This window comes from Ylistrum balloti, unplaced genomic scaffold, assembly GCF_031769215.1.
Source record: "Ylistrum balloti isolate Yb309-2 unplaced genomic scaffold, AGI_CSIRO_Ybal_v1 Utg370388, whole genome shotgun sequence".
Taxonomy (NCBI): Eukaryota; Metazoa; Mollusca; class Bivalvia; order Pectinida; family Pectinidae; genus Ylistrum; species Ylistrum balloti.
In genome coordinates this window covers 609,228-632,342 of record NW_026782269.1, presented here as the reverse complement: position 1 = coordinate 632,342, position 23,115 = coordinate 609,228, and the positions used below count along the sequence as shown (strand labels likewise).

General features: G+C 36.3%; 1 protein-coding gene and 1 non-coding gene across 2 annotated transcripts in view; both read right to left on the bottom strand.

The window, feature by feature from the left end:
- Positions 1-1,096: 1,096 nt before the first annotated feature.
- LOC132554242 (chromodomain-helicase-DNA-binding protein 8-like) overlaps positions 1,097-23,115 on the bottom strand; it is a 41,564-nt gene continuing 19,545 nt past the window's right edge. Inside the window, exons 14-42 of the mRNA XM_060218549.1 lie at positions 22,865-23,024; positions 22,370-22,577; positions 22,039-22,234; positions 21,552-21,713; positions 21,019-21,198; positions 20,447-20,557; positions 19,774-20,057; positions 19,472-19,559; positions 19,134-19,236; positions 18,728-18,896; positions 18,379-18,468; positions 18,108-18,208; positions 17,643-17,748; positions 16,942-17,203; positions 16,672-16,745; positions 16,095-16,307; positions 15,564-15,791; positions 14,470-14,588; positions 13,641-14,260; positions 13,238-13,330; positions 12,891-13,136; positions 11,625-11,715; positions 10,973-11,112; positions 8,149-8,214; positions 7,873-8,008; positions 6,624-6,796; positions 5,944-6,069; positions 5,504-5,608; positions 1,097-5,342 (exon numbers count right to left, since the gene is read on the bottom strand). Of these exons, the coding sequence (XP_060074532.1) occupies positions 3,858-5,342; positions 5,504-5,608; positions 5,944-6,069; positions 6,624-6,796; positions 7,873-8,008; positions 8,149-8,214; positions 10,973-11,112; positions 11,625-11,715; positions 12,891-13,136; positions 13,238-13,330; positions 13,641-14,260; positions 14,470-14,588; positions 15,564-15,791; positions 16,095-16,307; positions 16,672-16,745; positions 16,942-17,203; positions 17,643-17,748; positions 18,108-18,208; positions 18,379-18,468; positions 18,728-18,896; positions 19,134-19,236; positions 19,472-19,559; positions 19,774-20,057; positions 20,447-20,557; positions 21,019-21,198; positions 21,552-21,713; positions 22,039-22,234; positions 22,370-22,577; positions 22,865-23,024 (6,135 nt within the window). The 3' untranslated portion in view covers positions 1,097-3,857. The remainder of the gene's footprint in view (positions 5,343-5,503; positions 5,609-5,943; positions 6,070-6,623; positions 6,797-7,872; positions 8,009-8,148; positions 8,215-10,972; positions 11,113-11,624; positions 11,716-12,890; positions 13,137-13,237; positions 13,331-13,640; positions 14,261-14,469; positions 14,589-15,563; positions 15,792-16,094; positions 16,308-16,671; positions 16,746-16,941; positions 17,204-17,642; positions 17,749-18,107; positions 18,209-18,378; positions 18,469-18,727; positions 18,897-19,133; positions 19,237-19,471; positions 19,560-19,773; positions 20,058-20,446; positions 20,558-21,018; positions 21,199-21,551; positions 21,714-22,038; positions 22,235-22,369; positions 22,578-22,864; positions 23,025-23,115) is intronic.
- LOC132554285 (small nucleolar RNA U6-53/MBII-28) lies at positions 17,386-17,487 on the bottom strand. The gene has a single exon (XR_009554385.1). It is a non-coding gene; the product is annotated as a small nucleolar RNA U6-53/MBII-28 (small nucleolar RNA).

The window sequence follows — 23,115 nt, the reverse complement described above, 5'->3', positions numbered from 1 at the left end:
AACTAACAATTGTTTATGCATAAACTATTTATTGGAAGCTGGATGTGCTGAAAGATCTGTAGCTCGTTTAGTTCACTAGGTGAATGTCCCTTCATTGTTGGTATTAACATATTTAGGACTAAGAGTGCTTTTTACATAAATTCCTCTGTAACTCGTTAAGGAAGAACATAGTTTTCATTGAAACATTTTTATATCAAGTTATGACATTTCTCTTTGCTACCTCATTGCTTTTCAAAAATGAAATTTCTATGCAAATGATATTTGACAACACTGCATCAAGTCATATACTTTTGGTAAATCAATTCCACACCCACTGTTTGTCATGGTATTGATGTAAGTTGAAACATATTTTAACTAGATTCTGATAGACTTTTTGATACCATTGATGCCAAACAGTCTTTTAGCACAAGACAAGAGTTCCTCGGAACTGTGTCACCTGCATAAAGTGTCGCGGTCACCCAGAAATTGAACTGGATGTGCAATGATCAACCATAAAGTTGTAATACCAAATTTCATTTCTATAACTTAAATCATAAAGGGAAAACTGCAAAGCAATATTCCCAGGAAATTTTCTAAGTTGAAAGGGGCATAACTCTGCAAAAAAGGGTCACAGACAGCCCGGAATCCAACTTAATCTGTACCCTTGCAACAAAAAGCTATATGCCAAATTTCATTTTGGTAACTCAAAGCACTACCGAAAAAAGTCCAGAAAGCTTTCGTACGGATGCCGCCGCCAATGACGACCCGTGACAACGGACAAAGTGATCCCTAAGTGTCCGCCAGCTCTGCAGGCGACACAAAAATGAAGTGAATATCTTGTGTTAGAATAGCTTTAGTCTTGAGGTTGTTTAGAAATTCATAAGAATGTGTAAGTAACAAAAACCAGCTGTGCTTCATTGAAATTTAGAAAGGACATTTTCCTTAGGTTGAACCAACAGTCAAACTGGACATGCAGTCAGACTGGACAGGTTAATTTGAAAAGTTAAGTTGTGCCAAACACACACAGAGTTGGAACAGACAGGTTGTTTTGATATATACACGTGTATATATCACTGTTGTAAACAGAGGCATAAAAGAAAAACCAGGAAAAATCAACACCAAATCCATGTTTTTAATAAAAAATAATGATGCATACAATCTGTTGTCGTTTTCAATAAATACACCCATACAGTACACACTGATAATACAGAAGGAAATCCTCTCATGTTGTGGCAACCATGTGACTAACAGTACCTATAAATTATCAGGTCATTTTCAATAACTTACATCACCCACTTCATTGTGTACAATCAACATTTTGATTTAAGAGAAGGAGAAAAAAATGTAACCATGGTATCTGGAAAATATTAAGTCATCAATATATATTCTTTCTGTTAAACTTTTGACCAGAGGTCGAAGTTCAAATTCAGACTTCATGTATGAACAATTTGTGAAATGTGATATTTACAATTGGATATGTATGCTGTACATAATACAATACACAGACACTGTACACTAGTACACAAACACAGTACAGCAGTAAATAGCTAGGGTTACGCAGGGGCAAAACAACCTTAAATAAGTAAAAAATATCAGAGGCACTAATATCTTAACATACTATTTCATTGCCACGTGGTAATGGTTTTCTACATCTAAGCTACCTGTAGCTTAATTAATGCAAGGGACCTCAATTTAAGTGATTAACTTATTTACCCAATATATTCAAAACTAATAATGGAATTGGTTTTTTCTGAATCAAATTTGGTAACAGAATCAAAAAGAATTGCACTGCATTTGGCATTTCGTATGACATGGTGATCACATCTCGACTAGTTTTATATAGACACCTGAGTGAGACTGAGCAATTCATGCGTGATTACACAGGGGCGTGTAGGTTTACTCAGTAAAAATAATCTGGATTATAAGATTTTACCTGGATCCTGTTACACAAAAAGGACAGTCCTAGGTACTCTAAAACTTGTGCTGATTATATATGATAACTAGATAATTGATCTGAGTTGGGAAGTACAGTATAGCACACTTCACACTGTACTGTGTATATTTCCAAGAAATCAAACCTACAAGTCCCTGTGACACGGTGCTGCACATTCTATACACTGTTTGCATTGACACTAATCAGACTTGTTTTTAACACTCAATATGTACTAAATACATCAAACATAAAGGGAACAACAGTTTTATTTCATCTTCTTCGCAAGTTCTTGCTTTTTATTCTGGACAAATGACAGAAGTTTCCTTTGAGCTATTTCCTTGCCAAAACCATAAACAGGTGTGGTTAGTGAACTCTCGTAAAATGGTGGACAGTGCACAGAATGTACAGTCTGAATGGTTTAAGTATAGAAATGATGGTGGTCATCTTATGGATGGCCCAACGTAAGTGTGATGAAGTCTGTTCTCCAATTGTGTAAAAACTTTTTTGCTACAATAAGAACTCTAATTTCTCTGATTGTAACATTGGGGTTTTTTTTAGAATGTCATCAACTCAATTTTTTGTAATCTTACATCATTGTTATACAGAAAAGAAGAATAGTCAAACAATAATATCAAATTTGTTCAGTAAAATGAAACTTGTTTCCAAATTCTTACTGTAATTCAGCTGATATATCAGTGGTCGAATCATTTAATGGCGAGTTAGATTCAGAAAACAGACTTCAACACAGTCCTGACCAGGAAATTATGAGGATGAAATCTAATGCTAAACATACATCAATACAATGGCTGTCAACACACCTATGCTAGCAGCATCCAAATTTGATTTAGCACTTCAATCTGCTCAAATGTTGGTTTTTACAATCTGATGCGTAATGATCACATAATCAGCTAAACAACCTGCTGAATCAGACTGCTAATATAAGCATGTTGACAATAAATTAAAAGAGAGTTTACAATTGACAAATCAATACTAAAGATGCTAGGGTAGCCCTGAAATATGGTTTAGACCTTGTCCCCCGCGAGACAAGCGGTCAGATCTGGGGGGGACATGTCCTACCAATAACCCTTGCTGAGATCATATATTTAGTGTGATACCTACTGTACAACCAGCCATCTACCAGAAACACACAAATCTTGTTCTAAATCCAATATCAATGCTCTTCAAAATTATCTTTGTTCAAGATCCATCTTGACAATGTTTCACAATAAACTACTACAATACTATTGATGAAATCCATTAATTACTTTTATTGAATGTATCTCCTGATACCTTTAGCTAAAATACAAAGTACAGGTTTAATTTCCATGCTGTTCTGCTTCTGTTGTCTTCATCAGACAATCACACTAACTCAATTTCCATGATGACCGGTCACCTGCACTTTCTTTTTTAAAATTTAAATTAAGAGCTGGAAACATTAAAAATCAAAACAACTATAAAGTAATATAGACAAAATAAATTCTGACTTGATATTTACAAAACGTATCAAACGCAAAATCAATCATCGGTGAGCAAAAGGAATTTTACATTGGACAAACAAATCTGGCCTGAAATCCTAGAGGAATAGTGATCCACTGTTGGTATGTTGAGTAATTTGGTAACCCAAGACAGAGCTATCAGTCTACCAGTACTGGTCCAGTGGGAACACAAAAAATATACCAGTTCACTGATATGCACTTTTCACCAAAAAATCCGTAATTGGAAAAAGAAAATATCCTGAAAATGTCTGAAACCACACATGGGAATAACAATAGACCAGGTGAGAAATGACAATTTTCACAACACATCTGATATCTAATCACAGTATATCACACACACTTGTATACACAGTCACACTGGTGAGGGAGCTATACACTAACTCACAATTACACAGCGTGGTAGGAGGTTTGTGGTGTATTGCACTACAATGACTGAATGAGACAACACATCAAGAGTCAGCAACAGCCTCCTCTTCCTCCCCACCACACTTCTCATCGTCTTCAGTGATACCTGCTGAATTGTCAGCCATTTCACTGTTCTCAGTCTCGTTGGTTGCTACTTCAGACCCAAACTCCTCAGGGCTCTCCTTCTCAAGCCCAGCCTCCTCTGGCTCAGGCTCCAGGCTCTCTACACCAGGCCCCGCCTCCTCTGGGTCTGGCCCCACCTCCTCCATACCTTCCACACTAGTGGTTATACTGGCTTCCTCATCCCTACCTTCGTGAGTCATGCTTGATTGACTGTTTTCTTCATCTCCATCCGTCTTTGAACCAAGTTTACACACAATACTGTCAAGTTTGGACTTTTTTGTCTTTCCTTTATCTTCCATTTTTTTCACTTTGTCTTTCAAAGAGTCCACAATCCTGCTCAGTTTAAATGAACTTTGTATTTTAGTCTTTACTTTTGTGAAATCTTTGGTATCTTTTTGAGACAGTTCTAAAGCTAGTTCCTTATCAATATCTTTGTGATGTGGTTCCTTGTGAGGTGATTCCTTTTGCTGTTCCTTGTGATGTGATTCTCTGTGTTCCTTATGGTGCAACTCTTTATGGTGATCTCGATGGTGTTCCTTGTGGTGTGATTTGTGATGTTCCCGCGACTGTTCCTTGCCTTGGTGCTCTTTATGAGGTACTTTGTGGTGCTCTTTGTGAGGTAATTTATTAAGCTCTTTCTGTTGTACCCTTGACTGTTCTTTATGAGACGAATGTTCCTTGGGTTTGACTTTCATTGAAAGATCACATGGTTGTTCCTGATCAATCTGCACCTTAGAATTCGAGGATTTTTCTCTGTCCTCTCGTTGGCGTTTGGGTGAAGGCTCAGAGTTCTTTTTAACTGATAAATCCTGTGCCATATCCTGATGCTGTTTCGTAGGGTAACGTTTAATCTCTCCCTCTTCCAGATCTGAATCCCCTCCCTGGCCATTCATTATGGCTGACTGAGCGGCCAGCGAGGCAAAGGAGGTGGGGAGACTGGTGGGAAGGGAGAAGCCAAGGTGCTGTGCCTGGGCTGCTAACAGGGGGTTAAACATGAGCGGATTGTACATAAGGTTTGGGAATGATGGGTGGGGTGTGGGGGTACTACTTGATGCAGATTTCAAATCTGACTTGTCCTTTTTATTTGGAGAGTTATCTTTCTTAGAAGAAGATTCAAACTCTTTAGTTAGTGATGAGGTAGCTAATCCAGGCATAAAGCCAGCCAAGCCAAGCATTGGATTGGCCATTCCAAGAGGGGGTAGTGACCCGAAGGGCATCCCCAGAGGTAGTTTGTGAAACCCAGTCATCATACTGGGAGAATTTATCCCAGAAAATCCTGCCATGGATGTGAATGGGTTTTCTCCGGCTAGAACTGACTGTGACAGAAGATTTTCACGTGGTCTTCCACGCCCTCTCTTCTCTGAAGGTGTGATCACACGAGACAATAAGGATTTGGGAAGCTTGCCCTGAAAAATAAGTGTTGTAGTGTTAAATCATGTTCATGAAAGTTTTAGGCATTATTTCTAAAGCCACAGTTCACAGAAGTACAGAACAGGCAAAGTGATTGGTGGTAGGAAGTGGCAGATATACCATTAACAACATCTACAATATCATAGTTGATCTTTACCTTAGCTTTGACTAGGTCTGTCCACTTTGAGTCAACATCAAAGAAGGGATTTTGCTCCAACCATTCTGCTAGGTATTTCAAAGGGGGAGCTTTAGCACCAGTTATCTGTAAAACAGAAGTGTGTCTTCATAAGTAAACAGACTAGAATGTTTATTGCTTTATCGGCATATTTTATATATAGACCAGGTTTTACATTGTTATGTCAGTATACTATATAGAGCAGCAAGGTTTTATATTGTTATATCAGTATATTTATACAATGAAAAAATCATATTCTCGAGAGGCTCCAATTTATGGTTTTCCAAAAAATAGACATTTCCATTGGCTACTAATTTCATTGATAAATCTCCATCATAAATTGAATCCATATCAATTAATGCTTTTTCAGCAGAGACCAGGTTTCCATTATCCCTGCCTGGGGTATTCTATTTTTAACCCACCTTTTTCCCTGTCAGTCTGTGAATAACAGACACATTTTCATCTCCAGTTAATTTATTGGGATCCAGCATGGCAGGGTCCACTCGAGGTCGTCGTCCTCTCCTTCTCTCTGGAGTTTCCTGCTGTAACTAATAACACAGGTAGTGTGAAAACTAGGTAGTACCAATACAAATTAGGTTATGTGTACTGCAGCCAAATTTACAGAAACTTTAATTTGGCCATTTTGTGAATTTTATATAACCAAAATTTACCATCAATGATGTTAATAAGTATTCAGATTCACACTAACAATGCATAGTTCCACAGAAAATAGAATAAAGCTTATAGTTATGGAGCAAAGATAAAATTGGAAGATCTTATTGTCAAAGAGATGATGGAGTAAGTGGGTAAAACAGACTCAAGGAAAACCTTTACATATCAGGTGGCATTAAGCTGTGTTGAGTATGATGAACCAAAATTCATCAAACTGGCATACAAGAAGATCCGAAATTTTAAGATCACAAGATTCAGCCTTACATTTTCTGTAATTACATGTATCGTGTTTGCCAACATATTTAAAATTAGAATAACTTCGGCAATAAGGAGAAGAATGGGGATTTGTAGAAAATTTGATCATCCAGTTAAATATACATACAATAAATTTATCATTACTTCTTGTAATATCAAAGAAACCCTTAGTTACCCGCTGCAATGCTGCCATCTCGGAGAAGTCCTCGACATCTTCCATTTCACCTGGACGGTCCACCATATACCCGGGATGACGGTCTAACCATTTGTCCAAGTCTTTTTTAAGTGGAGCTTCATCCCCAGACAGACGGCTACCATCTTCAAGGTTTATCACAGGAACGCGAGCTTCTGCTCAAAAAATGATAAATTATTGAAGGGAGGATAATATAACAGACACTACTTACTATATAACCAAATTAGAACCCATACATCACAAACAAGAATTTAACAACCAAAATGATTTAAAACAGTTACAGTACAGATGTAAAAACTTCCATTTCATCACTGTGAATATTCTTTCTCTAGGCAGTAACAATCCCTCTTCCCGACTTAATGTTTAAATGACACAGATGATTCAATAATTAGGGACTTGTTAATGAAAATGGAGAAGGTTTATGATCCACAATATGAACTCCTTATTTCCTTGTGTGATCTGAAGTCAGATGGATTCAATGATCATTAATATCCCAAGTGGGTTCTATGTTAAGTTTATTCTCATCTGAGGAAGAAGGTGAAATGTTTACCTTTTCAGAATATTTCGTTTAATCTCATTTTTAAGGGTCTTGATGTAATGTTTTTCTTTTGTTTACACTGGTTCATGACTGAGTTTGAATTACAGTATTGTTAAGAAGTCACTATTTTCTTGTTGTACAAGTTAAACATTACCTACAATTTCTGACCAGTATCATCAGACTTACCACATCCTGTCTACATATTAAACATCACCTACAGTTTCTGACCAGTATCATCAGACTTACCACATCCTGTCCTACATATTAAACATTACCTACAGTTTCTGACCAGTATCATCAGACTTACCACATCCTGTCTACATATTAAACATTACCTTCAGTTTCTGACCAGTATCATCAGACTTACCACATCCTGTCCTACATATTAAACATTACCTACAGTTTCTGACCAGTATCATCAGACTTACCACATCCTGTCCTACATATTAAACATTACCTACAGTTTCTGACCAGTATCATCAGACTTACCACATCCTGTCCTACATATTAAACATTACCTACAGTTTCTGACCAGTATCATCAGACTTACCACATCCTGTCCTACATATTAAACATTACCTACAGTTTCTGACCAGTATCATCAGACTTACCACATCCTGCCTACATATTAAACATTACCTACAGTTTCTGACCATCCTATACATACAAGTCTACAGGTAGCATCAGACTTACCACATTCTATGTTGACCAAGGCTCGCGCCTGACTTCTTCTTGCCAGAGCTTCAGCCATAGCAATTTCTGCCATTTTTTCCGCTTTCCTCTTCCGACCTCTCCGTCTTCTCTCAGGGAACATTAAAGCATGCTCCATCTACAAGAAAGTATTAAACACTATCATCTACAATACAGTAATTAAGTTTTGTCAGATTTATCCTCGGTAATATTGGACTATTTTAAATGAGTACTAATGTAAAATGTAATATAGTCTATGTGTGTCAATTTTCAGCTTACCAAACTCCTTTTCAACAGAACTGGGTCAAACTCTGGCCCTCCATTGGTCATCAGGTCAGCAGGAGTCTATCAATATTAAACAAGATTATCATCTGAACGTGTTTTACAATATAAAGGCTACAGATGATTGGGGACAAAAACACAAGTTTGCCAGCTAACCGGCTTACAGACCCCAAAATGTCTTTTGACTTGTGTGTAACTTCAGAGGAAATACATTTATTTTCATTGAACAGTTTAAATAAAATATATAAAAAATTCCTCACAAATCAAACTTAATGACAAATTGCTTGTCTTACAAATGTTACAGATGTTTTCCTGCAAACTTACTACATGATATTAAAATCCACACATGTATTTATGTAAATGAATAAAGATGACATTGTTGAGAAAGTCAATGATGAAATTATTGATCTAGTTAACTGAATGAAGGGTTAAATTAACATGCAATGGCTACCTACTTGGTTAATTTGAAAAACTGTGCCTGTGAAAAAAGAACACCACATTTCCTAGGACTACGTGTTTGTTGCAATCTAGTTTGCTGTTCTTGGGTGAATATTTGGGATATAAATCCAGTATGGTTCAGTGAATATTCCGGATATAAACCCGATATGGTTCAGTGAATATTCCGGATATAAACCCGGTGTGGTTCAGCGAATATTTGGGATATAAACCCGGTATGGTTCAGCGAATATTTGGAATATAAACCCAATATGGTTCGGTGAATATTTGGGATATAAACACTGCCATGGTTTAGTGATCAGAAACCTTATGAATCGACCAGAACTGGCTCTCATTTATAATACAATGTTTCCATGAATATTTCCAGAATAATTCTGATGATTACGAGAAATGTTGCTCGATTCATTATTTGAAAAAGTCAGTGTTCATATCATTTTGTTGATTCAGTGTTTCTTCTTGCACTGTTATTTGATAATGATGACAGATATTCTTCCAACATTCAACAATATTAAGTGGTGATGCACAAAACAGGCAATGACAATAGTGACAGCAAAGGAAAAGAAATTAAAAGTTGCAAGATTTAAGGAAGTGAAGCGACAATGAGAAATGAATTTAGAAACTGAAGAGGTTAGTAGGAAGAATGCCATAACATGGCTTTCTCTTCTGTCTTGTGTACCATCCAGGATCACATACACGTAACATATACCTACAATAAGGTCATAAAGGTCATACATAAGACAGGGTCACACATACACCAGTAAAGGTCACAACAGGGTCACATACTGTAGTCCAGCTCTCCATAGATTCATATACACAGAAGTATAGTCACCACTGGGTCACAAACACAGCAGAACCAGTCACCATAGGTTCATATACACAGTAGAATAGGTCACCACTGGGTCACACAGACTGTATTACAGTTCACCACAGGTCATACAAACTCAAGTTCAAGTGGGACACATCATACATACAGTAGTATAGTTCACCACACCTTCATACACACTGTAGTACAGCTCACCACACCTTCATACAGTCTGGTACAGGTCACCACACCTTCATATACACTGTAGTACAGGTTACTATTGGGTTTCACCCATAGTCGTCACTGTCACGAGGTCAGCCATCGACAGCAAGTTCCATTCAACTTGTACACATACTCCAGGATCTTCGTAGAAGACTTAGCATCACCATAATTATAGTCCGGCTTTGTTTTAAACATCTTTGTATACTTATCTACGGGCATGCTTTAAAATCTAACATATAAAGCTGACAGATATACAATGACAGTACAAGGCTGATATAGAACAATTAAGGCTTTCATGCAGTAGGACTAACATACAATACAACTAAGGTTTATACAGTCCTAATAAGGTTTAGAAACAATACAATTTGCCCAACCTTTTACAATGTTTCAGACCAGCATACTGTATGATGGATTTTTCCCCCACTTTTCATCAAACCTTCCTACACAATTTTCACATTTCTCCCTTTTTATTCCTACACAATTTTCACATTTCTCCCTTTTTATTCCTACACAATTTTCACATTTCTCCCTTTTTATTCCTACACAATTTTCACATTTCTCCCTTTTTATTCCTACACAATTTTCACATTTCTCCCTTTTTATTCCTACACAATTTTCACATTTCTCCGTTTTTATTCCTACACAATTTTCACTTTTTTCCCTTTTTAATTGAACTACAAAGCTCATTATCCTAATTCATTTGTTTTACTTTATATCTAATTTTGGTTCCCCATTACATCATGTGTGGAGTGTCTTATATTTTTAATAGAAACAAACTTGAATTGTTCATTGTTGTTAGCTAGCCCTAATTAAATTCTAAATAGCCCAACAAGAATCATTTTTATGTATATCTGTAACCACTGTCTATCCCATAAAAATATCTGTACAAGTTGTTCAATATTTTGATATCATTCCACTGATTAATGTTAAAGATTTTTCTTTTGGAACTTCAACTGGATTATTTTATTTCAAGTTTTCTATGATAAATACATCTTATCTGGGGACAACTATACAATAGAATTTCACTTGTGACCAAATTTAAAGATACAGTTTAATTAGTTCAATAATTGACAAAAGGGAAGTTTATATAATGCTACAGTATTTTTTGACTACAGTATCTGATCTAGACAGAAATAACACAACAGCTGTTAAATTCTTGACTACCATATGTAAATCTAACAAGGTGAAATATGAGAGTCTCTAAAAGTTGCCTCCAGAAGAGATAGAGATGCGTCTCTAACTAAACAGTGCCTAATCGTTGACTACAGTACTATCTAGCCACACACAGGCAGACAGGACACAACAGCTTGTACATGTACCCTGGATGGACACTTGACAAACCTGTGGATAGTAGTATTGATGAGGTGATTGGCGGGGTGAATGACCGAGTACCTGAGAACGAGGTGTCATGTCAGACTGGCTGTCATCACTTGAGGCTGTTGACTGCAGATTTTGGTTGAGTATCTGTTGAACACGGCCTCCTACAACAAGGTTCAATATACATTATTATTTGTGTAACATATTTACAAACTGAAAAAGTTGATGCTTAAATAGTTTTACTTTACCTGTATCCCTCCTGTATCCCTCTCACCTCTTATCATACATAACGTGTGCCACAGAAATCATTCAATATATCAGGCTTGTTTAACTATGGGTTCACTGCAGTATCAATGCTTCCAGTATATTTCTAATATACAAATTTGGTCCTCATTAAACACAAGGATACATTTCTTTTATCATATGCCTGTTGTTCTTTTCACTATCCATTGAATTAACAGGACTAACTGTAAACTCTCTTTAACAAATAACAAATTGTACAAAATATTAGCAAGCCTCAGATAATTGAAGATTATTTCTGTAGATCAAGCTGTTTCCAGTTGAATGAGATTTTGAGTATCTACACATCACATATTGAAGTTCTTCTGTAGAACTATTGATCTGATTCAACGACTTCATTTAATAATACTAGTTTCCAATCTATAAGGATACTTACCCACATCCCTTTCTCTTTCTCGTTCTAATTCCATTTCATACTTCCTCTGTGCTGCAGCTCGTCGGTGGAATGTCATCTTCAAACCATCTCCCTGTAACCATGACAACCAAACCTGAATTGAAGCCTCATAAATTTTGATCATAAATGTTTACATCAAACCTGTGTCCTTTTCTGATCTACCTTACAGACCTGGTCATCATCAATGTATTTCAGAAACAAAACTTTGTTGTATCTTTCAGAATGTTTCAAGATTTACAGAGAAATTAAAAGGCATTCACAGAAGTAGTTTCATTTTTAGACTGATTGAAGAAAGACATAATACTTTGAGGCAAGTCATAGGAAAGTTGAACAATCACTGAACCAACTGTGACTGGATTATTGCATGCTATATATTTGTACGAGACTTTCAAAACCGCAATAAATAGTTATAAAAAGATATAAAGAAATAAGCAAAGATAATGAACGAAAGAGGTTAAAACGAATATTCAACAATGCAACAACAACACTTCACTGCATTTTATATTATAGACAACCAATCTTCACAAATGTCAAATATCAAACCTGGCTACGACAGTCAATATATCACATAACATAAATCTCAAATACTTCTAGTCAAACATTACAATGATGAAGTCAGAAGTAGATACACAATGTGCAAATTGTAAGTAAATTTGGTCTATACCACTGGAATAGAAATGATGGCAATCTAGCAATTTCTAGGCAGTTATTAAATAGAAACAAAAAATCTTATTTAACTTCGCTGACAAAGAGTACATATATCTATAATATTCTATCCTGAGGCATGCATTCTACATTCGTATCTACATATGAAGTTCATTGTAAGGGCAGTTATGGAATGGAAACTATTTGATGGACACACAAATAGATTACATTGTAAAATTAACATTACATTGGCATTTCAAAATGTTTGTAGATTTTCTATCCATTAACCTTTTTAACACCGTAAAAAATTCAAATGATGAAATTATGGTACACTTTTTTTTTCAATGGTAAATCAGCTTTGAGGTGCTGCAGGATATGCTATCTAGGCAGGAAATACATGGGTTCAGTCAACAACAGTTTTATAGAGATCACCTTGTAGCAACCAGGTGTTAGGAGAGCTTATTAAACAAACCACGAACCACAGGCAAACAATTATGCAGCAAATGTGTCTGACATTCAAACAGCCAATGAGAAGAGAATAGAAGCTGGCATCTGATGACAAATCAATCCAAGCCACGCTAACTTTGACTCAAAAGTCCCTACCTCTGTCATCTCAACTTCAAAGTCCTTATCTAATCTATCTACGCCCACATTCATCACCTTCACTCCATCATACACTGAGTCGCCGGCATCCGAGTGACTCAAGTCCGCATCTTCCTTTGGTGTCAGCGAGCCGATGGGGGTGCCACTACGAGAGTCTGTCAGAGGGTTCATTCTCTTAGGGAAAGGCCATTCCCCTTGTTCCACACAGTAACAGATGTGTTCTAAGCGATGAAACACTACACGATCCTAAAAATAGAAAAACAATAATTTCTGCAATGCTGAACCACACAAAAGACACCAAATGGAGATTTCAACGAAGTTGGTTCTACCACTACTAGATTTTTTACCTTTGGCCAATTTAGAGAAACTCCAAGTGCATTGAATTCTCCTGGAGGGAGTTCAGGATCAAAGTCCTCATGAATCATGAACTTCTGTAGCTCCTAAAAAAAAAAATAAATTTGTGAATATTAAGAATAAATGAATGATATTTGTCTGTCTAATCATGCAATTTTCCTGAAACAAACTGTAAGATTTGCATGCAATACTCTCAACATTACTGAGGCAAGAAATATTCCATTTTCTTACATGCCACTTAATTTCCACCAATGAGCTGTTTCATTTGCAAAATGGTTTCACCATATTCTATCTCCCTGGTCATTGAATTACTAAAACTTTCACTTTTCCAAACCCCTTTGCTCTAGAACTTATCTAAAACTGCTATCATCATTTGATCACAAAAACAAGTCCTACCTCATCTTCCCTAGAGAACCTTTTGTCCATCAGCTGGTCCTCTCGTCGCTCCTTCACTGCCTCTATCACCTTACGGACCATTTCTGTATCACTCAGGACCTTGGGCTCCTTCTGTTCCTCAACTTTCACTTCAAGATCTACAGGTTTCCTTTCCTCTTCCTCCTCTTCGTCTTCTAGATGACCATTTTCTACAGGCTTTTTCTCCTCTTCTTCTGTCTTAACCTCTACCTCTCCTTTGTCTTCTTCCTTTACTATTTCCGGTTTCTCTTCAGTGTCATCATTTTCCTCAGTCTTCGTTATTGCAGTTTCTGTCTTCACCTCCATTTCCTCTTCTGCTTCCTGTTTGATCTCCTCATCTCCTGTTTCTTCAATCTCCATACTTTCCTGATCCTTAGAAATATCCTGTTGATCTTGTTCTTCTTCCTTTTCTTCCTTCACCTCTTTCACTTCCTCCTTTATCTCAGTTTCAGACGGTTCCTCTGTTTTGACCCCATTAGAAGCTTCTTTAATTTCCGTTGTTTCCATGTCTTCTTCAACTTTCTCAATTTTCAGATCGTCCTCCTTCACCTCTAATTCTGAATCTTCTTTCTTCACAGGACTCTCACCTTCTGTATCTTTTTCTGTAAAGAAAATATCTAATTGAAAACATTTCTATATTTTCACATACTCTAATGTAGTGAAATAGGTTTTTTGCATTGCTATTTCACCAAATGTTAGGTAAGAGACAGTGTTACACATCATAATGCTGAATTTACCAAGACAAGCAGCGTTACAAAACAGACCAAATGTTTGTAATATATACCATTAATGCATTGTTTCGAAGTCTTACCTTTTGTAACTGTTTGAGGAACAGGGGACTCAGTCATATAGATCCCTTTCTTCACCACATCTTTGAATGACAGGTTTGAATCATACAGAATGTTATAATCTGTCCGCACAACGCCATGTCTGTAAAATCAAGTCAAAAGTTAAATACTGGAGTTGAACAAGCAAAATAGAGTGTCATCTCTATATCTATTGTGCCATCATAATCACAACTATGTATGTTAGGGATAGTTACACCTTAATGTGAGAAAAATGAGAAAAATATAACACTGAGTTCGACATACTTTACTTTCTTCTCACTTCAGTCTTACATAAGACATTTCTAATTGGTTTAAATCAGGAAGAATCAATATCAACAGGCAAGAGGCAGGTTCTCCAATCTTATATTACCTAATTAAAGATTGAAGAACCTGACTCTAGCCAGTTTAGATTGATCCTGCCTGATTTAAGCTCACCCTTCTAATCAATCCCCTGCATACCCTCAGGTATCCAGGCAAAAGCTGTAGGACCTATTGAATCTCTACCTATAAAGAAGCAGCAGCTTTGGCTCTACTTCTGATATATTTCTAATTTGCTATATTTACACAAAACCTCTTAAGATCTACATTTAATCTCTCATTAGAAGCTGAAAACTACAGACAATAGAGCCCAATAGCTACCCCTCTGCGGACCCAACAGCTACCCCTCTGCGGGCCAAATAGCTACCCCTCTGCGGGTCCAACCTTAATAGCAGACCCTAAAGTAAGAGGCATTTGCCTACACAGCTTTCCTACTGAATTCTTTATTATTACTTAGCACCTTGTGGCTCATCAGTATACATGTATATTGAGAGTATGTCAGTTGGAAGTTCACTCGCTATAACCTCTTCTTTGGACATAATATTTTAAAATCACTATCATAGGATGATTGTAAATCTTCAGTGTTACCTATCATGACTACATTAAAGAATAAAAAATCAACAGGATTATCATATATCATACTGTACACATTAACACAGCTATTTCTCATTAGGCAGCAATAATTTGTTCACATGATTAGGAACTAATTTAGAAATAAAAGCAAACATAAATTAACTTCATTAAATGAAAATTAATTTACCTGGAAGCCCCAATGACAAGGTCACGGTCATGTTTGCCAGGAATCCACCAGGATGGCAGGTCGTAGGATGACTGACACAACTTCACCCTCTCCTCAAACTTTGGATGGGGCAGCACATCTGTACGGATCCTATTTAGCAGGTCTATTCTGGCAAGACATCGGCTTGCTCTTTCCTCTGTGATTGGCTCAACGTAGATGTTGTTTGGGGGCAAGGCTGAAACACAAATATTATAATTTATAGGCATACTATTAATTCAACCATAAATCTTAAACCAAGTTAAATCTATAATGGATGATTTTGTGTTAGAAGACAACTTTAATTTTTTCAATGCAAATATTTCCATCTCTTTAAATGAATCATTTGAATTATTTAAAGATTAATACTATCTATTAAATTATTTATTGATTCATTATTTACTACTATCTTACATGGATATAAAAATATAAAACTTAAAACATCACAATGTAACCACACTTCTTATTTAAAGTGTTCTGTCAGAAACCTCTCATCTCTATTTAACACAAATCTTACCATCATCATCATTTTTGAATTTTTTGCAGACTCTCATACACATGTGGTAAAAAGCTTGGAAGTATTCTGTGAGTGTTTCATCATATTTCTTCTCTAAGCGAGCGAGAGCTCTGAACCTGTCCCACTTGTATCTGCCTGTGGTCAGGTTAAACTCCACACCATAACTTGATATCACACGATAGAAGTCTGCTTCCTCACGCCGAGACCAGCGACTGCAATTAGAAACAGTTGACAGTTTGATCACATGAACCTTCTAACAAAGGGACAACTAACCAGGAATAATTAGAACCAGTTCTCAGGAAAACCTGTGATTCTAAATTAGCTATTGTGAGGTTATATTCAGTGAACAAAAGCATACATGTAACAAATGAGGCCAATCATGAAAATCACAACAGCATCAATACTTTGTTCAGTGGAGTTAAAAAATACCTCTCCTACTTCTGTCCCAAAGGGAATGTTGGATCCTAATTTATATGAACAACCACATTCAATAGCATTTCATTGACTGCAGATCTTAACTTTATAACACTACATTCTTTAACTTGTGTTTAGCTATGACCCTGTTAGTAAACATACCACTGTTGGAACTGTCGACGCTGTGACTCCCTTTCCTTGATAGCCTGCTCTAGTCGATCTCGCTTCTGGAGTTGCTGAACACAAGTAAAAGGATGTCATTAATTGTTAAATCCTATTAATTGTTTGATTTACCCATTATTAATAATATTCAGTGCTTTGATATCTGGTCCTGATGACACTGATCAGAAATTAAGGACCATGACATTCAAAAGTTATTACTCTTTTAACAGGTGTTAATCAGACAACATGACAACATTTATCTCAGCTCACCTTCACTTTCTGAGCATTCTTCACTAGCTGGCGTTTGTGATTGCGTTGATAACCTGTGATCATCCGTCGAAGTCTTGTGTTGAGGTCAGAAGGTGTCGGCCAAGGAAGTTTGTCTCCCTCTGGTTCAGGTACTAAGGCTAATGACCCCACAGCAGGTCCTTTTTTACTGAGAGCATCTGACATGGAGCTTACTGATCCTTCATCTGGTGTATCTAACACTTTAGACATACTGCTTGTTCCCTGAGTGTCGTCCAGGTCATCACTGTCAAAAATTCATATGGTCAAATGAGACTACTTAACTACAAAACACCTAATTCATCCTGCAAGGGGAAAACAAAGAACGACTGAAGAGCAATTGCTGCCATTTCTGAAAATTGAAAGATTTTTCAGGTTATCGGGTTTATTTCCAGACATGTATTGCCTGATAAACATGGCAAATAAAATGTTCCTCAGTATTTGTTTGTCAACTCATTGCGGCCCGGTGTCACCAGCACATCCAGTGTCACAATGGACCCTCTGTATTAGCATGACAGGTCATCACTGGAACTTGCCTATCATTATCACAATAAAACAAAATCTCAACAGCTTCACAGATTTACAAGTAATCTATAACTGGATGGAATAGAAAACTAAATGTGATCATCTGGTAGGTGTAGCCTAAATAAACATGAAATGTAAATGGTAAGATTGTAATTGCTTACTCGTCATCATTTTGTTCAGCGGCTAAGGCAGCACCATCTGGTGGTCCACATCTCGACAGGAAACATAGACTCGGGTCTGACCGGATGGCATTAAATTTTTCATAACCTTCAGAGAAAATGTAATTGAAGAACCAGTGTTTAGTATAGGAGCCAGACAGGAATATTGATCAAAGATTTATAGGTTTTAAGACATTTAATTAAGACAAAGGGTGTTTATCTAAAACAAAACTTGCAAATGCTATGGATGGAACATCACTCATATAAATGTGGGTCATAAAACTGGGTCAATCAAGCATAAGATGTGGGTCAGATTCAATTATTCATTAGATAGAGAGAATCATTTGTCACTTAAGCTTGGTTGATGATGCACTTGAAATTATCTATCATGACCATTCTTCTCAATCTGAAGTGAATACTGAATTTTCTAAACATAGAAACAAAAGTACTGAAGTTCATCAAACTTACCATGCTTAAACACTCCTATAAGGAGACATCTATCAGCCTCATCATCCCACCAGGCAGTTGGAGGTTCACCGTCAGCATTAGGCTGTGGAATGTCTATCTCACTGTCAAAATATGATACTACTGTTATTCATTCTTGCGTTTTTTAATTGTGTTTTTGTGAAATGTTAGTTAAAGATAGTATACCCATTAGAAGTAGAACAATTTTTTGTAACTTTCAATGATTTTAATAAATCTTTGATTTTCACAGAAAGATGAATCTATTTCCACTTACTTTGGATTTATGCCTTGGAACACTTTCTCTGCTTCCTCTCCTATGATCTCCTGTTTGATGTAATATAACAGCCGGACTCGAAGCAAAACCCTGTAAGTATACAACAAATTGAAGTCAAGTTTTTTTCTTTAAAAATCCTCTACATCAGTTGTATAACCTTCCAAAACTTTGTCAGATAAGATTTCAACTGCTCAAATAAAACAAATGGACCAATAATATAAGTTTTCACATTAAGCATAAAAAATGTGCCGATAACAAAATCATCATTAAATCCTATGGATAATACTTGTAATCATTCAAATATCTTCTAACACAACCCAAATACCTGAATACTGTAGTGATCACTTACTTGTTAGCATGTCTGTGGAGGTGACGGCGGTAACCAGCATCTCTCAACACAACCTCAGGATCAAGATCTATCTTGTTTTTGTCAAGAGCAAAAGACTGGTCCATGTTTTGTAGGGCCTCTTTCTTCTTGTTCTTTCCCTTGCGGCCTCTTGGAACAGGGGCAGATAATCCTGTGTGACAGAATAAGATGCAAGGTTAACCAAAATGTTAAACGTTATTAGAGATACCAATTCAGTCTGTAATGTCACATTATCATACTAGATTCTAAATGTCTGACAGGCATATTTTTGTGTGAAGGATATTCTATGTTAGATATTAGATTGTTAATGACTGAATAACATTTGTGCACGAAGAAATTTCTTAAAAGGCAGCAAGATTGAACAGGCAAAGTGTGAGAAATACAATACCTGAATGGTTTTTGAGGGAGCTGTCACTAGATGGCGATACCAGGTCCCAGATGAACTCCTTGATCTTGTCATCGCCTTTGTAATGTTGCAGCGAGTAAATAAGCTGGAACATAATAAAAGAATAAATTACTATCTACAAAGTGCCCAACTGTTAGCAATTATACTACACTATGAGATATTCATAAAAGAAATAGGTGACAGCTGCAACAGATTACCAGAACATTTTGTCAAGAGCATAAGGAAATATATATATAAATTTTTTCATCTAAGGATTCTTGAAGAGGAGAATCACAATATGTCATAGTTAACACATAAATCCTAACAATAAGAGAACCTACCAGTGCTCTGGATATGTTTTCCACATCTTTCTCCAGCAGTCTCCTCTTGAACTTTCCATGCCCGATGATATCTTTCCATCTTCCCCATCTGTCATGCACAAACAACAATAAATGCATTTAAAACAAAATAATGATGGAAAAGATAAATTTGACAAAACAGAATAAAAGATCAATAAACAGTTTACTGAGTAATAGATGTGTGTCATTAATAAATTGTACACAACTTCAAAGCTTGACGGAAGATTTTTCCTCCAGTTAAAATCTCAGTAATATGACTGGAGCCAGAATGAATATGTAAATACCCATAAAACAGCAGGTGTTTTTCCACTTTAAAGCATTCCGACCGTGAGTATCCTTCACCATTGTAGTCATCTCCATCAAAGTCATCATCATCTTTGTTCTTGTTTCGTCCACGACGCCTCTTGCGCCCTCCACGACCACGTAGTCCACCTACTTCTCCGGCATCCTCATCCTCATCTGTATTACTGGAGCTTGATTCCAGCTCCGACATGTCAAGCAGGGACTCATCATTACCGAAACGAGCTGTTTTCTTTCTCTGACGTGGCTCTTGAATGATCAGCTCATTCTGGAAAAAATTAAACCTCATCTCATGACTACTTTGTAACCAAGAATACTCAAATATCACACTTCAAATTATCTGAATTATCAAAACACTGATTGAGAGCAAGACTCTAGAGTGTGCCTGATTTCTACCTTAACAACTACAAATCTTTTTGGTTATTTGGATTTATGTGTATTGACCAGAAAATCTTGATTGTGAGGCAGGAACATCTTTATGACAAGGAATTTAATGTCACTGTGAATCTTCTTCACTCTGGGCATTGTCACTCTGACAAATATCAGTGTTCTGTTGATGTTTCAATACTATCATACTCTCTGATGTTCTGATCAGCTTATAGGAAACATAAACATTAGTAAACACATATGATTTTTGTATTTTTTTTAAAACTTTACCTTGTTTTTCAGCTCATCTGTGTCCAAGTCCGCTTTCTTTGCCCATTTTTGCCAGAAGTTTGGATCATTGATGTCAATGTCTTCTCGGTTACCGGTCATCGAGAAACTCGCCTGTAGGAATACATAAAATTATTAAAACAGTGTAGCGAGAGGAACTCGCACGTAGGCATAGACAAAATGATTATGACATCATACACTAAGAAACTTGCTCGTAGGAACAGACAAATTAATTTCGTAACAGTGTACACAGAGAAACTTGCTTGTAGTTGTCCAATATTTATAACATTATATTCAATTTTATCATAACCTAACACTGATGAAAGTGCAATGCAAATGACACCTTTTCATACCTGCAGTTTACAACACCTTTTTCAATCAGTAACATATTTGTGCAATAATGTAGGTCATATCTGTTAGATTCTTTTACTTAATTGATATCATTTATTTCCTGTCGCAAAAAAAAAAAAGCCCATCTGCTTCACTGCATGATATCACAGAATGTACTGTAGAGTTACCAGTAGGTATTTCAACTAAAACACAACCATTCATTTTTTATCAGTGCTTCAACATACCTTGGCAAAGATAGACCCTTTGCCCTCCGACTCGATCTGTATGACCTGTGTGCGACGCTGTAAAATCTGGTCGATATCTTCCTCACAGAATTTATCACCGTCATTATCATCCTCCATCAAAGCTCCATATGCACCTTTCTTAAGCAGTTCCTCGATCTCCTTCTTAGACATCTGAGCTTGCTACAATTTAAAAAAAAAGACTTGTTCAAGTGGAAACTTTGGATACCTGAGCTAGCTACAATTTAAACAGAATTTTTTAAAGAGAAAACTTTGGATACCTGAGCTAGCTACAATTGTATTTCCATAAAACATTGCGACTTTTCACAATGTAATAATTATGACCATTGCAGCTGTAACTGAAATACTGCAAGTCAACAAACATTCACATGCAATGAACATGTTATTTTTCATAAAAGACAAAGATTCATGAGAACATATCTCCATGAAATAGCCAAGGAAAATTACTACTTAAAAAAACAATTGTTCTTTAGTAATTAAAATACATGTCATGTCTTCAAATGTTGTCTACTTACTGGGGAGTTCTTTTCTCCACCCATTGACTGAAGCACAGCTTTGTCCAAGCCCAATTTCATAGAAGCACGATCAAACATTTCACGTTCATATGAATTTCTTGTGATCAATCGGTACACCTTCACTGCTTTACTTTGTCCAATTCTGTGACACCGCGCCTGAGCCTGAGAACAAAGAAAGTGTAAGATCAACCACTTTTTATCATACTGTCACCTGTGTATCATTACAGAAAATGTTCCTTTTTTCTTTTCGAATATCTGCAACTATTTAAGTTTTATTTTTTTCCCTATTCACAGTTTTTTTCAGAGATATAATTCTTTTAGATTAAAACAAGTAACGGACACTCTTCCAGAAAGATAGCTACAGAAGATATATATCAAAACAAAGCATTATTCTAATAGTGGTATATACCCAACATGAACATCACAATGAAATGATTTGACTTTCAATGAACAAAATAATTAATATATATAGGTTTTAATTTTTTACCTGCAAATCGTTCTGGGGATTCCAGTCAGAATCGTAGATGACCACAGTGTCTGCAGCGGTCAAGTTGATTCCCAGTCCACCAGCCCGGGTACACAGAAGAAAAACGAATCGGTCAGATTCCGGCTTGGAAAAGCGGTCAATGGCCTCTTGACGGATATTTCCTCGAATTCGTCCGTCAAGTCTTTCATACAAATATCTAAAATAAAACGATTCATTGAATCAATCAATACAAAAAATAACTTTGTTTTTATAGATATTAAAAACAATTTATCAATAGGTAATAATGATCTACCAGCACAGTCAATGTCTATAATAGCCATGTGGTACTTACTTTCTATGAATGAGGTAGTCTTCCAGGATATCAAGGACTTTTATCATCTGTGAGAAGATGAGAACTTTGTGACCATTCTGTTTGAGTTTAGGCAGAAGTTTGTCCAACAAGACAAGTTTACCAGCCGAGTTGACCATGGAGAGGAATGTTGCTTCCTGTGTGGCACCAAACTTTTCTCTCATTTCACTCACTATCTTCTCTTCAGCACCTGTAATCCATCAAACATTTATTAGCGAAATCTCACTAAGCACTTAATTCCTATAATCTGTACACAGACTTAATGAAATAATCTGTCTCTCCTGAACTAATCATTTTGTTGTCACACTACTAGATTTAAGAATTTGAATCTATCTTTAGTAATTTGTCTATAACATGGGACTTTTTCTCAGTTCGAGCTAATGAACCACAGGATTAAATCACAGATCAATACAAAACTGATTGAAAACTACAAATCAGCAGACACAAAATCTTAATGTCGAAGGACAACAAATTTACCTTTGACAAGAAATGGATGGTTACAACATTTGCGGAGTTCCATCATTGTATTGAGAAGATTTGGTACATTGGTAGAGCTTCCTGTCCCTTTAGATAAGAAATTGAAGTTCCGCTCTAGGATTGCTCTGTAGTATTTCTTCTGTATATTGGTCAGTTCCACCTGTAACATACAATATCAAACATGCACTACAAGATTTTAAATCATTCTATCATAGACTTAAATACTTTAACACCATCACCATCTTTATCAA